The sequence below is a fragment of the Bos indicus x Bos taurus genome, chromosome 18 (assembly GCF_003369695.1).
Source record: "Bos indicus x Bos taurus breed Angus x Brahman F1 hybrid chromosome 18, Bos_hybrid_MaternalHap_v2.0, whole genome shotgun sequence".
In the NCBI taxonomy this organism is placed as follows: domain Eukaryota; kingdom Metazoa; phylum Chordata; class Mammalia; order Artiodactyla; family Bovidae; genus Bos; species Bos indicus x Bos taurus.
In genome coordinates this window covers 7,615,766-7,631,441 of record NC_040093.1, presented here as the reverse complement: position 1 = coordinate 7,631,441, position 15,676 = coordinate 7,615,766, and the positions used below count along the sequence as shown (strand labels likewise).

At 40.1% G+C, this 15,676-nt stretch overlaps 1 protein-coding gene and 1 pseudogene across 1 annotated transcript in view; one reads left to right on the top strand and one right to left on the bottom strand.

Annotated features, from left to right (window-relative positions):
- The first annotated feature begins 7,276 nt into the window (after positions 1-7,276).
- On the top strand, positions 7,277-9,945 carry LOC113875843 (annotated as a pseudogene).
- An 855-nt stretch (positions 9,946-10,800) lies between these two features.
- LOC113875842 (zinc finger protein 665-like) overlaps positions 10,801-15,676 on the bottom strand; it is a 118,540-nt gene continuing 113,664 nt past the window's right edge. The window contains 1 exon segment of the mRNA XM_027514508.1: positions 10,801-10,856. Coding sequence (XP_027370309.1) covers positions 10,801-10,856 — 56 coding nt within the window.

Sequence of the window (15,676 nt, the reverse complement as noted above, 5' to 3'; positions counted from 1 at the left end):
TGAATATTCTGTCCCCTGGGCTACCTGTGTACAACCCCACCTTTCAGACACCAGTGGCCATGACCACATGTACAGTGCAAACTGTGGTTCATCACACCATTCATTAATAAGAGCAGCTTTTGCTTGGTGAAGTAATGGCTGAAGCTGGGGCTAGGATATATATGTATGTCTGTGTGTATATATATATATATATATATATTTCCTTTAGAATCCTATATTAAATAGTAGAAAACAGGAAATGCTTTAAATAAGAAGTAAGAAGAACCATAATGATGGGCTATATCAAAGACACACAGAAGTCACCTAAGAGAACAGCCAATCACCAAGTTGGACAATTTGATTTTTTAACAAAGTGGTTTGGGATTATAACTCAAAGTATAAAAATTAACGTGTACCAGTGAAAACTGAAATGAAATACAATTGAAGAAATAATGTGTTTGAGGAAACATAATTCCTTTTCAGAAAGATTCTATATAATTGTGTTAAAAGTTTATCATGAAAAAACGTGGAAAATAACATCCCATGCTTAAGTGTGGCATAGTGTCTTGCTTTCAATGAGTTCACCATGAAAAGGGACAAAAATAACATTTGATGAGTAAATCAGAGGCCCCTGCCTCATCCTGGAGACCTAGGTTAATATCAACAGTGATAAGTCATGTTGGTTGTATGGACCCTTGACATGATGAAATGAAAATGGCTCTTATACCTCTGCAGTCTTCCTCCCCAAAACACAGAACCCAAGTATAATCATGAAAGAAATGTTATATTCAGTTCAGTTCAGTTCAGTAGCTCAGTCGTGTCCAACTCTTTTCGATCCCATGAATCGCAGCACGCCAGGCCTCCCTGTCCATCACCAACCCCCAGAGTTCACTCAGACTCAAGTCCATCGAGTCAGTGATGCCATCCAGCCATCTCATCCTCTGTCGTCCCCTTCTCCTCCTGCCGCCAATCCCTTCCAGCATCAGAGTCTTTTCCAATGACTCAACTCTTTGCATGAGGTGGCCAAAGTACTGGAATTTTCAGCTTTAGCATCATTCCTTGCAAAGAACAACCAGGATTGATCTCCTTTAGAATGGACTGGTTGGATCTCCTTGCAGTCCAAAGGACTCTAAAGAGTCTTCTCCAACACCACAGTTCAAAAGCATCAATTCTTTGGCACTCAGCTTTCTTCACAGTCCAACTCTCACATCCATACATGACTACTGGAAAAACCATAGCCTTGACTAGACGAACCTTTGTTGGCAAAGTGATGTCTCTGCTTTTGAATATGCTATCTAGGTTGGTCATAACTTTCCTTCCAAGGTGTAAGCATCTTTTCATTTCGTGGCTTCAATCACCATCTGCAGTAATTTTGGAGCCCCCCAAAATAAAGTCTGACACTGTTTCCACTGTTTCCCCATCTATTTCCGATGAAGTGATGGGACCGGATGCCATTATCTTCGTTTTCTGAATGTTGAGCTTTAAGCCAACTTTTTCACTCTCCTCTTTCACTTTCATCAAGAGGCTTTTTAGTTCCTCTTCACTTTCTGCCATAAGGGTGGTGTCATCTGCATATCTGAGGTTATTGATATTTCTCCCAGAAATCTTGATTCCAGCTTGTGCTTCTTCCAGCCCAGCATTTCTCATGATGTACTGTGCATATAAGTTAAATAAGCAGGGTGAAAATATACAGCCTTGATGTACTCCTTTTCCTATTTGGAACCAGTCTGTTGTTACATGTCCAGTTCAAACTGTTGCTTCCTGACTTGCATATAGGTTTCTCAAGAGGCAGGTCAGGTGGTCTGGTATTTCCATTTCTTTCAGAATTTTCAACAGTTTATTGTGATCTACACAGTCAAAGGCTTTGACATAGTCAATAAAGCAGAAATAGATGTTTTTCTGGAACTCTCTTGCTTTTTTGATGATCCAGCAGATGTTGGCAATTTGATCTCTGGTTCCTCTGCCTTTTCTAAAACTAGCTTGGACATCTGGAAGTTCACAGTTCATGTATTGCTGAAGCCTGGCTTGGAGAATTTTGAGCATTACTTTACTAGTGTGTGAGATGAGTGCAATTGTGTAGTAGTTTGAGCATTCTTTAGCATTGCCTTCCTTTGGGATTGGAATGAAAACTGATCTTTTCCAGTCCTTTGGCCACTGCTGAGTTTTCCAAATTTGCTGGCATATCGAGTGCAGCACTTTCACAGTATCATCTTTCAGGATTTGAAATAGCTCAACTGGAATACCATCATCTCCACTAGCTTTGTTCATAGTGATGCTTTCTAAGGCCCACTGGACTTCACATTCCAGGATGTCTGGCTCTAGGTGAGTGATCACACCATCGTGATTATCTTGATCATGATAACTGTGAAAAGAAGAGAAGGGAAAAGCAAAGGAGAAAAGGAAAGATATAAGCATCTGAATGCAGAGTTCCAAAGAATAGCAAGGAGAGAAAAGAAAGCCTTCCTCAGTGATCAATGCAAAGAAATAGAGGAAGACAACAGAATGGGAAAGACTTGTGATCTCTTCAAGAAAATTAGAGATACCAAGGGAATATTTCATGCAAAGATGGGCTTGATAAAGGACAGAAATGGTATGGACCTAACAGAAGCAGAAGATATTAAGAAGAAGTGACAAGAATACACAGAAGAACTGTACAAGAAAGATCTTTCATGACCAAGACATCACCAGATGGTCAACACCGAAATCAGACTGATTATATTCTTTGCAGCCAAAGATGGAGAAGTTCTATACAGTCAGCAAAAACAAGCTTGGGAGTGGACTGTGGCTCAGATCATGAATTCCTTATTGCCAAATTCAGACTTAAATTGAAGAAAGTAGGGAAAATCACTAGACCATTCGGGTATGACCTAAATCAAATCCCTTATGATTATACAGTGGAAGTGAGAAATAGATTTAAGGGACTAGATCTGATAGATAGAGTGCCTGATGAACTATGGACGGAGGTTTGTGGCATTGTACAGGAGACAGGGATCAAGACCGTCCCCATGGAAAAGAAATGCAAAAAAAATTCACAGCAATCTCAGTTAAAGGTCATTCCAGAAAATACCAGACTAGTGCTTCTCAAATCTGTCACCATCATTAAGTCTGAGGAATGTCTGATTAATTGTCACAGCAAAGAGGAGACTAGAGAGTGATGACTACAACGTGACAGTTGGTATCTGGATGAATTCATGGAAAAGAAAATGGATATAAAAGAGAAACTGAGAAAATATGAATAAAGTATTGACTTTAGTTAGCACAAATTAATTACTATTGGTTCATTAATTAAACAACTTGACACATACAAGATTTCAGAGTCACCAATTGAATGTGGAATATAAGGAGACTCTGTATAGTCTTCCATTTTTGAAAATCTAAAACTATTCTAAAATAAAATCTTCCTTAAAAAACCCAACTTGACTTATAATTCTTGATACATAATTGTGTGAACCCCACAATTTTTCTCCTGAGTTATCCTTTGTAATACATAACAAGAGGGCACGAGTCTCTGCTTGATTTTCAGCAATCTCAGCTAAGGGGTGGGAAAGGGTAAGGGTCTCCTTCAGGGCACACATAGAAGCCTTGGGCTTCTATATATGGTGCTGGAATGGGGCATTCCAATCACTGAGCTCAAACTCTTCACTCATCTCTTAGTCCAGCAACATTAGGAGCAAGCAGCCAATGTTAATACATTCATTAGTTTCTCCCAAATGTTCAAAAGTATTGTAAGCAGAGTCACTCAGATACTTACTTATCTAAGAGGTGATGGGGTGTATCCCATGCAGATGTGTTGGGAGTCTGTACTGCTGAATCAGGACATGGACTCTCCATGCTGTCTTTACTGCTGGAATTGAGCTCATTAGTGTCTTCACTTCTAATCAGATTCGAAGTGAAGTGAAGTGAAAATCGCTCAGTCGTGTCCAACTCTTTGTGACCTCATGGACTTAGTCTATGGAATTCTCCATGCCAGAATACTGGAGTGGGTACCCTTTCCCTTCTCCAGGGGATCTTCCCAACCCAGGGATTGAACCCAGGTCTCCACATTGTGGGCAGATTCTTTACCAGCTGAGTCACAATGGAAGGGCTTCAGATTCAAAAGCCATTTCCAAAAACCCAGGAACCAATGCAAAACTCTCCCTTAAATTCCATTTTTCTAGAATCACTCCTTATAATAGTGGACTCATGACATTATTCAATATTCCTAACATGAATTCTTATACAGCAATGCCAATGAGTGCTGTACAACATTATGCAAACTTTAAATTCACAAACAACATAAGAAGTGTAAAAAGTCTATACAAAACAGTATATGTACCTAATTTCTTTTTCTTAAAGATTTCTTATGTGGACCATTTTTAAAGTATTTATTGCTTCTGTTACAATATTGCTTCTGTTTCACATTTTGCTTTTTGTCCACAAGGGATGTGGGATCTTGGCTCCCTTTCCAGGGATCAAACTGCACCGCTTGCACTAGGAGGCGAAGTCTTAACCACAGCACCACCAGGGAAGTTCCAGGTTCTCTCTCTCTCTCTCTCTCTCTCTTTTTAAATGAACCCCAGCTAAAGGCTTATCAGTTGTATGTATCTTTTCAAAAAACCACCTCTTGGTTTCATTGACTTGTTCTGTTGGTGTTTTAATCTCTGATTTTTAAAATACTCTTTGATTTATATCATTTCCTCTGTCTCCTATCTTGGACATTTTATGTAATTCCTTTTATAATTTCTTTAGATGGTGGGTTAGGTTGTTTATTTGAAATTTTTCTTGTTTCTTCAGGTAGGCTTTTATCTTTCTCAGTTTCTCTTAGAATTGCCTTTTCTATTTCTTGATTTTTAAAGTTTCTGTTTTATTTTTATTTGCTTCAAGGTAATTTCTGATTTTCTTTTTATTTCCCATTGATCCACTGGTTTTTAGCAGTATTTTATTTAGTCTCTAGGTTTGATCCTCCTGAATTAATTGCTCAGACTATTGAGCCATCAGATCTACATGATTTTATTTAAGAGCTACTCTTTTCGAACCCTCTCTTTGTTTCTATGCATTTGTTCTGCATCCCATTCTTATCACCAACAGAATTAAATAAGAATAAAGTGTATTTTCTGACAAGATTTCCTTCATAATTGCCATGAAATTATGAAAATGAGTCTAAATCAATTGATTTTATTTGTGCTAATGATTCATATAATGAGTTCTCCCATGTTCCTCCTTTCCCTTTTATCTCTTTGAATATACCTCCCAGGTAATTGGACTCATTCCATTTCTCCACCAATATTTTAATTGATGGTTCAGATTAGTGGAATGTAGAGAAACATCTCATGGAAGTGAAGAATCCAGAGAGACCCAAATAGTTACCTCAATCATGTGTGTATTTCAGTATTTCTTACACTCTTCCATGTGAGACCCTGTCTGCCATTAGTGGTCAGCGAAAATAAGAAGGCTCTTGGAAACATTCCTTTAGTCTCCTAAAGGTGCTAACTAGAAACTTGTAATTGTTTCCAGTAATTAACAACTGAGAGAAAGTTTTCCAGAAATGTTCTCAGATCCCAGGCCTGCACTCCCATTGCTGCTGCAGGTGAAATGATAATTGCAGCTCTGATGGGAGGAGTGGGGAAGACACAGCATCTCAAACCTATATATCAGGGTCTGGCTGCCTCCCTCCTACACACATACTGGGTATAATGACCATCAGGGAGCCCACTCTACTGGGAGCAGGAAGGTGCCAGGTAACGATGTTCTGTTTCAATCTGAGAGTCAGAGTCTGTATAAGAAAGGCAGATCAGGACGCTGAGTAAGCGATTATATCAGAAAGGCACAGTCTTCTGTGTAGTAACTGGATTCAGAGCCAACTCCAGGTGGGAACATGGGAATATTGTGAAGCATGAGCTGAACTGATAAAGAGAGATAGGGTCCTAATCCTAAACCATCTCAGGCAGTTTAACTGAATCCTCACTGACAGTGACTACTGTGGCTTGGTCCAAGTGAAAACGAAACCTGATTGTTTAAGGTGCTTAAAACTGTAGGTGTAAAATCAATTCACTCTTGAACCTACTGTAGGGGAAAAAATAGACTTAATGTTCAGGGTGAGTAGAGGTATAGCACTAATAACTCCAGGGTGGCAATAAAGAGTATGACGAGTCTGCAAAAAATGTTATCCTGTGCAGAAAGTGTATCCAAATGGAAACACCTTGAAGGAAAATGTCTTCTCTGACTCTGGATGTTAATGGAGACAGTAATTGTGTCCTCACTGAAAACATCCTGAGTCCACTGATTATGGTGAGGCTGTCTTCACTCTTAATATTATGAAATGTTAAGGAAAGTTCACATAATAATGCTGAGTTTCAGGGAGCAACTTTCAGTCATATATCATATCATTTCTGCCCATTTAAAAAGTATCTTAATATCAATCTAAATATGTGGTGTTTTCATTTATAAAATGCATAAAAATACATGCCTCGCAGGTTTTGATTTGTATATATCTCTGGTATGTTAATATCATTTGCAAATACTAATTCATTGTTATATTTTCTATTACAAGTAGATAATTGCATCACCTGAAAATAATAATTTAGTAACTCCTTACACTAATTAATCATGCATGAGTATTTTATGTACCAAAGTTTATGGCATTACATGTGACTATTTAACAATTTCTGGGATACATGCTATTATCACTGCTTTTCTGAAATAAAAGCAAAAGATCTTACTGTTTGCATCTTAATTCTGAGCCATCCTCATTTTCATGTCTTGGGCAGGTTCCTGCCAGATTCTCCCGGCAGCAGTGCATGTACATATACTAAGACAGCTAAAGCCTCAGTCACACTACATAGTGCCCTCCAGAATAAAACTTTACAAAACTGGAATCTTCTTATCATGGAAGTTATAAAATAGTACCAGTCTAAAATCAAAGAACAAGTTGTGAAAAAAAGCTAAATATAAATCTGAATTTATATGAACACAGGTAATTAACTTTTTGGCAGAAATAGGGGATCAATGCACGTTTTTTTAAACCAGTCCAGTGGGTTTCAAGTCCTCATTCTGTCCTAAAAGTAGATTTTGACAAACACTGAACCACTCTATGGTTATCTTACTCTTCTCTGTATCATTAAGGTCAAATAAGTGTCTGGCTCATAGATTTTGAAGAATGAAGAAGTAATCATGCTGCAGTGATTACTTTTATGTATTAGTGCTCTTTAAATATCATACATGCAACTGTTTATAAACTGCTAGTTTCCAAGTGGGAACTAATGTTAAGTGGAGAATATGAGATACCAGCTGACACCGTGTATGTAACCCACACCTCATGTTCCCAGGCAGGATATTCTAACTCACAAGACAAGTATTTGACTGTGAACTGAGAGAATGGGCAGCAGCAAGTTGGCAATAGGCATAATCATCTTAACTCAGATGGTGACTGGAATCCTGGGGAATTTCTCACTCCTTTGCCATCATATCATCATTCACTTCAACTGGCTCCAGGTTAAGGTCCACAGATTTGATCCTTAAGCACCTGATTGTGGTCAACTCCTTGATCCTCCCCTGTAAAGGAGTCCCCTAGACAATGGCAGTCTTTGGGTGGAAGCATATCCGCAGTGATTTTGGCTGCAAAGTTCTCTTCTTTCTGCAGAGTGGGGAGGGGAGGGTCCATCAGTAGCATCTGCCTCTTGAGTGTCTTTCAGGTGATCACAATCAGTCCCTGGAACTCCAGGTGGGCAGTGCTGAAAGTAACAGCTCCCAAGTACGTACAAATAGAGCTCCCAGCTCTATTTTCCTGTGTTGGATCCTGCAAATGGTGGTAAATGTCATTTTTTCCTTTCTATATAACTGGCAAATGGAGTGACAAAAACATCACAGAGGAAAGAGGTTTTGGATACTGTTCTGCTGTTCGTCATGACAGAACCAGAGGGGCATTGTCTGCAGTGTTGCTATTATTCCCTGATGTTTTATGTTTGGGGCTCACACTCTGGGCCAGCAGCTCCATGGTTGTCATCCTGTACAGACATAAGCAGTAAATCCAACACATTCAGGGGACCAACCCCTTTCCCAAGTCCTTCCCTGAGTCCAGAGCTACCCAAACCATCCTTCTCCTGGTGAGCACTTTTGTCTATTTTTATACTCTTTCCTCCATTTTTCAACTTGTTGTGGCTCTTTTTGATCATCTGAACTGTTTCCTTGTGAATGAGACTGTAATCATAGCAGCATGCTTCCCTACTGCCAGTCCCTTTCTGCTCATGAGCCATGACTCCAGTGTACACAGGCTCTACTTTGCTTGGATAAGAAATAAGAAAATCCCCTACTATTATGTGATATATGTGAACTGTATGTATTTCCACAGTGCACAGTTGCCAATTCATTCATTCCTTCACTTTCAGTGACCAAAGAGAATTTTTGAAGTGAAACCTAAATAAGAATTGCTTCCAGTCTGATTCATGTTGTTGGTAGAATTTGTTTCCTTTAATAGACTTACATTTGAATTCTCTCCATCAACCATGCCTGCATTGGCAAGTTGAGTCCCCTTCCTGTTTGCAATCTCTTGTCTTTCAATTATCTCTATTTGACTTCTAAAGTTCAGGTGAGTATAATCAACCCACCTTCCTTGACCAGAAAAATCTGTTTTAGTCAGCTGGGGGCTGCTATACCAAGAATACCCCAGGCAACTGCTCCAAAATGGTGGAGCAGGAAAACTGTGAGCTCTTCATTTCTCATGGACACACCAAAATTACAACTGAATACAGAGCAAATATTGATGAGGAAGACTGGAAGCTACCAGAAAAGGTCTGCTACAACTCAAGAAAGGCAGAAGTGTCCACAACAAGACAGGTAGGAGGGTTGGAATCTCTGTATAGTCAAGAACCGTAGCACTGGGTGTGTGACCTACATACAGGAGAATAATACAACTACAGAGATTCTCCTCAAGGGGTGAGGGTTCTGAGCCCTACATGGGGCTCTAACACGGAGAAGATGAGCACCCAGAATATTTAAAATCCAGTAGGGCTGTCTTTCAGGAGAGCCAGAAGGCTGTAGGAAATAGAGACTCCACTCTCTCTCTTTTTTTTTTTTTAGAGGTATAGTTGATTTACAATAGTGTATTAGCCTCAGTGTACAGCAAAGTGACTTGGGCTTTTTCTTCAGATTATATTCCACTTTAGGTTATTACAAGATGCTGAATATATTTCCCTGTACTATAAAGTAACTCTTTAAAAATAAAGAATATCAAAAACAGCAAGAGAAAAGGAACAAGTTACCTACAAAGGAACACCTGTAAGGCTATCAACTGACTTTTTAGCAGAAACTCTGCAGGTCAATGGGTATGGAACAGTATTACTTAAAAGACGAAAGGAAAATACTAGATTGGCCAAAAAGTTCATTTGAGTTTTGCTGTAAGATCTTATGGAAAAACCCAAATGAACTTTTTGACCCAACCAATATCTGTAACCAAGAGTACTCAGCAAGGCTTTCGTTTAGATTTGATGGAGAGGTAAAAAGTTTTACAGACAAGCAAAAGTTAATAATTCAGCACTGTGAAACCACCTGTAAAAGAAATGTTAGAGGGACTTTTCTAAGCAGAAAAAAGGCCACACTAGAACCATGAACATTACAAAAGGAAAAATCTCATTGGTAAAGGTAGTAAATCAACCATGTTCAAAGCTAGTAAAATGCTTTAAAAACATAGTAAAAGCATCCATTTCCTCAGAAAGTAAGAGAGGAAGTAAAAGACATGTGCTTGGAAACCTGTAAGACACTGAGGAAAGAAATTACAACACAAACAGGTGGAAAGATATACCAGATTCATGGTTTGGGGGATTAGAATTGTAAAAATGAACACACCACCTAGTATAAGCTACATATTCAGTGGAATCTCTTTTATGTTCCCATGCCTCCTGCAACCCTTATTCCCCACAGTGCAAATATGTGATGTGCCCTTAACGTTTTTGCTTAACCTCTGAGTTCCCTTAAATCCTGCAGTGGACTTGAAACCCACTGCAGCCTTCAAATCCATGTGCTGTTTACTCCTGCACCCTCTTTCCTCCTGTACTCTGCATCCCAGAACCCCTTTGTCTCACCTTACCCTCTGACCTGCCCCCCATGTCCTCTTTCTTATCTTTCTCCATTACACCCACTCCCAGTCATACCCACAGGCATTCCAACGTTTATACCATACTCCCCACCTCAAGTGGCAAAGCTCTCAGAAATTTTTAGAAGATGCATGTCTAATATATTATCCTTGAGTGCTTTGACAGGATGGACAGAGGGTAAAGTACATACATTTCCTCCCTTTTTCTGGCCTTCACTCCCCAGAAAAGATGCAGCCATACCTTATACAGACACACGATGAACATAATAACCCTCTTGATGACCAAATAAATGATTCTGTGAAAGTAAGTGGGATTGTGTCTTTTATGTTGCTGTGTGAGTGAAGAGTGTGCAATAATGTGAGTGTGGTTCCATGTGTCATGAGTGTTTGTGAGTGTGGGATGAGTGTGGAGTATGGGGTGATTAAGTATATATGTGAGTGTGCAAACACATGTGTGTCAGACTATGTCTATGTATATGTGTGTTTGGCATATGTGTGGCCAGATATGACTGCATTCACTGACTTGGAAACAGAGGGCCGTGTGGTGAAGAATGAGCAAGGGGGAAAGAAAACTTGAATTAGTAGAAATCTGTGAAAATGTATGTAATAGCTTTGTAGAATGGAGTCACTGTCTCATTAAAATCTCATTAAATCTCTATTTACCTCATACTGGCTCTTCAAATGTTAGGTACATTCAGAGATACTACTGCCGTCTGTCTTATGAAGCCTATAGTAAATGTACTAAATACAGATGCTCAGACAAAGATGTGCATTTTGCTGAGAGCTGTGGCCAGAGACCAGGAGATGCCGTCTGCAGAGAACAATGAGCGATCTGGCGTTGTCCTGGGCTGCTGTACCCCTTGCATCTCTTCCTTGTTTGGTGCTAATCTGTCTTTCCATATAATAAACCACAACTGTGAGGAGAAGAGTGCCAGTTAGTTCTGAGTCCTTCAAGAGAATTACCGAAATGGGCATGTGCCGGGGTCCAGTCCCAGCTGATCCAGGGTACTCGAAGGAGAGACGGCGTCGGCGACCTATTTATTTAAATATTCATCAAAGATATAAAGAGTAATAGAATGAGGATAGCTCAGTGAGGAAATTCAGTGGAGAAAAGCGGCTGAAATAAGGACAGTGCAGTGATGAAATTCAGTGGAGAAAAGAGGCTGGAATAAGGATAGCTCAGTAGGAAAATTCAGTGAAGAAAAGAGGCTGAATGAAATTCCAAAGCAGGGAATTTATGTCACCTATGAAGGCTGCAGGCGTCCTCCCGTTCTCCTGAAGGAGAGGAGACACTAAGGCCTCCCCGGTCAGATCTTAGAAGCCCAGGCAAAATTAGTAGGCTTGACGAGCTTCCCCGCCTCAGAGGAAAAATTCAGCCAGAAGGTGAAAGAAAGAACGACATGGGGAGACCAATTTTGGTGAACAAGGCCCGCACTTTATTTTCCAAAGTAGTTTTTATACCTTAAGTTATGCATAGAGGGGGAAGGGGTAGAGTCATGCAAGGACAGCAGTTCCTGATCCTAATCGAAGCCAGGCTTTCAAACTTATCATATGCAAAAGTTTAGGTGATTTACACCCTCTTCTGGCCAGGAGGCCTGTTAACATTTTAAGAAACTTATCTTTCTCTAAAGGTGATTATTCTAAAGTCAGGCGCCAGCCTCCAAAAAAGCATTGGACAAAGCTGCATTCCTATAGGGCAAAGGTGAGGTGGGCTCAATCAAGAAAAGAATTAACTCAAGGGTCCAAGGTTATAAACATTGAGGCCACTACTTACATTTCTATACACCCATTATATCAATCAATACACTGCCAAGGACACAGTAAGTAAGGGATATGGAGACTTAGCAGCAAACATTGGCCCAGCAAGTGAAAAACCCTTCACCAATACAATTTCTAATCAATCTTTTAACTACTCAAAGGAATATGTGTTTAGACGGTTTAGAACATCTCCTGCCTCTCACAGTTGGGAGGCTCTGAACAATCACATGTGGCCAGAAAAACCTATTCAGGCAGGCTAGAGGATTTCCAAAGGAGTTTGTAGGTTGAAACACTGTCACACCCAGGAATTATTAACTGGAGCTGTAAGCTAACTCTTTTTTCAGAGAGAGGTAGTGGGGGACAGCCCCCCATAAAGTTGGAGGTGTAGGTGAAAGCACAAAGCAGAAAGTAGGCAGACTCTGGTTTTGGGGGTAGATGCTTGAGAATTTCCAGGGGGACTTCTGAGGCTCGATCCTGCCTTTGCATATGCCAAGCCTCCTTCCTCATGACCTTTGCCATGGGCGGAGCTCGCTCCCAGCAGGCATGGGTTTGGGAAAGCCCACACTTGCAGTTGGAGTCAGAAGTGGATGTGCTTTTGTGTGAACTGTGTTTCCTTTAACTTCCCAGAAGGACCAAAAACACTCGTGGGAACTATTGAGTAGACCTTGTTCAGACTGTGGGCATGTCCGTTGGAAAATCCAAAGGTCCATCTAGTTAAAGCTATGGTTTTTCCAGTAGTCATGTATAGATGTGAGAGTTGGACTATAAAGAGAGCTGAGCACTGAAGAATTGATGCTTTTGAACTGTGGTGTTGTTATTTTAGGTGTCTTCATCAATCCCGTAACCAATGAGTGCTCCTTTATGAAATGTCAGCACAAGTGTAAAGACCTCTGGTAACAATCCAATGCTGTTGAGTTGAGAAAGTAGCACTGGCTTGTCTGATGTTTAAAAGAATCATAAAAACAATCGGTTATACCACTTGATCCTTGTGCTTTTGTTTATAAAGGATGCTTTTCAAAATGCTCTGTTTTCTGTGGTATATCCCTATTTGCACTTAATGTCATTGTTAGCATCAGTCAGTCAGCTCTGTTACTCACTCGTGTCTGATTCTTTGCGACCCCACAGACTGAAGCAAGCCAGGCTTCCCTGTCCATCACCAACTCCCGAAGCTTGCTCAAACTCATATCCATCGAGCTGGTGATGCCATCCAACCATCTCATCCTCTGTTGTCCCCTTCTCTTCCTGCCTTCAATCTTTCCCAGCATCAGGGTCTTTTCAAATGAGTCAGTTCTTCACATCAGGTGGCCAAAGTATTGGAGTTTCAGCTTCAGCATCAGTCCTTCCAATGAATATTATGACTGATTTCCTTTAGGATGGACTGGTTGGATTTCCTTGCAGTCCGAGGGACTCTCAAGAGTCTTCTCCAACACCACAGTTCAAAAGCATCAATTCTTCAGTGCTCAGCTCTCTTTATAGTCCAACTCTCACATCTATACATGACTACTGGAAAAACCATAGCTTTAACTAGATGGACCTTTGTCAGCAAAGTAATGTCTCTACTTTTTAATATGCTGTCTAGGTTGGTCATAGCTTTTCTTCCAAGGAGCAAGCATCTTTTAATTTCATGGCTGCAGTCACCATCTGCAGTGATTTTGAAGCCCAAGGAAATAAAGTGTGTCACTGTTTCCCCATCTATTTGCCATGAAGTGATTGGACCAGATGCCATGATCTTTATTTTTTGAACATTGAGTGTTAAGCCAACTTTTTCACTCTCCTCTTTCATTTTCATCAAGAGGCTCTGTAGTTCTTCTTCACTTTCTGCCTTAAAGGTGGTGTCATTGGCATATCTGAGGTTATTGATATTTCTCCCAGAAATCTTGATTCCAGCTTGTGCTTCATCCAGCCTGGCATGTCACATGATATATTCTGTATATAAGTTAAATAAGCAGGGTGACAATACACAGCCTTGAAGTACTCCTTTCCTGATTTGGAACCAGTCTGTTGTTCCATGTCCAGTTCTAACTGTTGCTTCTTAACCTGCATTCAGATTTTGCAGGAGGCAGGTCAGGCGGTCTGGTATGCCATCTCTTGAAGGATTTTCCACAGTTTGTTGTGATTCCCACAGTCGAAGGCTTTGGTGTAGTCAATAAAACAGAAGTAGATGTTTTTTTGGAACTATGTTGCTTTTTCGATGATCCAATTGATGTTGGCAATTTGATCTCTGGTTCCTTTGCCTTTTCTAAATGCAGCTTGAACATCTGGAAGTTCACAGTTCACATCATGTTGAAGCCTGGTTTGAAAATTTTTGAGCATTACTTTGCTAGCATGTGAGACGAGTGCAATTGTGCAGTACTTTGAGCATTCCTTAGCATTGCCTTTCTTTGGGATTGGAATTGAAACTGATCTTTTCCAGTCCTGTGGCCACTGCTGAGTTTTCCAAATTTGCTGGCATATTGAATGTAGCACTTTCACATCATTATCTTTCAGGATTTGAAATAGCTTAACTGGAATTCCATCACCTCCACTAGCTTTGTTTGTAGTCATGGTTCCTAAGTCCCACTTGACTTCACATTCCAGAATGTCTGGCTCTAAGTGAGTGATCACACCATTGTGGTTGTCTGGGTCATGAAGATCTTTTTTGTATAGTTCTTCTGTGTATTCTTGCCACCTCTTCTTCATATCTCCTACTTCTGTTAGATCCATACCATTTCTGTCCTTTATTGTGCCCATCTTTGCATGAAATATTCCCTTCAGTTCAGTCGTTCAGTTGTGTCCAAATATTCCCTTGGTAACTCTAATTTTCTTGAAAAGATCTCTAGTCTTTCCAATTCTACTGTTTTCCTCTATTTCTTTGCACCGATCACTGAGGAAAGCTTTCTTATCACTCCTTGCTATTCTTTGGAACTCTGAATTCAAATGGGTATATCTTTCCTTTTCTCTTTGCTGTTCACTTCTCTTCTTTTCTCAGCTATTTGTAAGGCTTCCTCAGGCAACCGTTTTGTCTTTTTCCATTTCTTTTTCTTGGGGATGGTCTTGAACATTGCCTCCTGTACAATGTCACGAACCTCTGTCCATAGTTCTTCAGGCACTCTGTCTATCAGATCTAATCCCTTGAATCTATTTGTCACTTCCACTGCATAATCATTTGGGATTTGATTTAGGTCATACCTGAATGGTCTAGTGGTTTTCCCTACTTTTTTCAATTTAAGTCTGAATTTGGCAATAAAGCGTTCATGATCTGAGCCACAGTCAGCTCCCCGTCTTGTTTTGTGCTTGAGGGCATTATGATAAAACATCTTTAAATTAACATTCACTTCTTCAGATCCAGTACAAGTAAGGAAAATGCCTTACGGACATTTCCCTTTGAACTGCTGATTTTTAAGAAGTGGTTTTAAAACAAAATCATGAAAAGTAGATTATATGGATTGCATATGACCAACTTCAACAGAAAAGTACCATATCTGTAAAGTATCATCTCTTAGAAACTTTTCCGTATTTCCATCTCCAAATTAAATTATTTAATTTGGTTGTCGTGCTGGGTCTTCATTGCAGTTCATGGCCTTCTCATCGTGGTGGCTTCTCTAGTGGCAGCTCCCGGGCTCCAGGGCACAGGCTCATAGTTGTGGCGCCCCAGCTTAGTTGCCCTACACCAAGTAGGATCTTCCCGGACCAGGGCTTGAACCTATATCCCCCTGCACTGGCAGGCAGATCCTTATCCACTGTACCACCAGGGGAGTCTCAAATTAACCTGTTTTTAATTATACAAATGAAAAAGTAACATCATGCATGTTCTTCCTGTTATTCCTATCCCAGATATTCTTCTTGTGCTACGTCTGAATCCAAGTCTAATAGCAGTGCAGCTTAGAAGTCCAA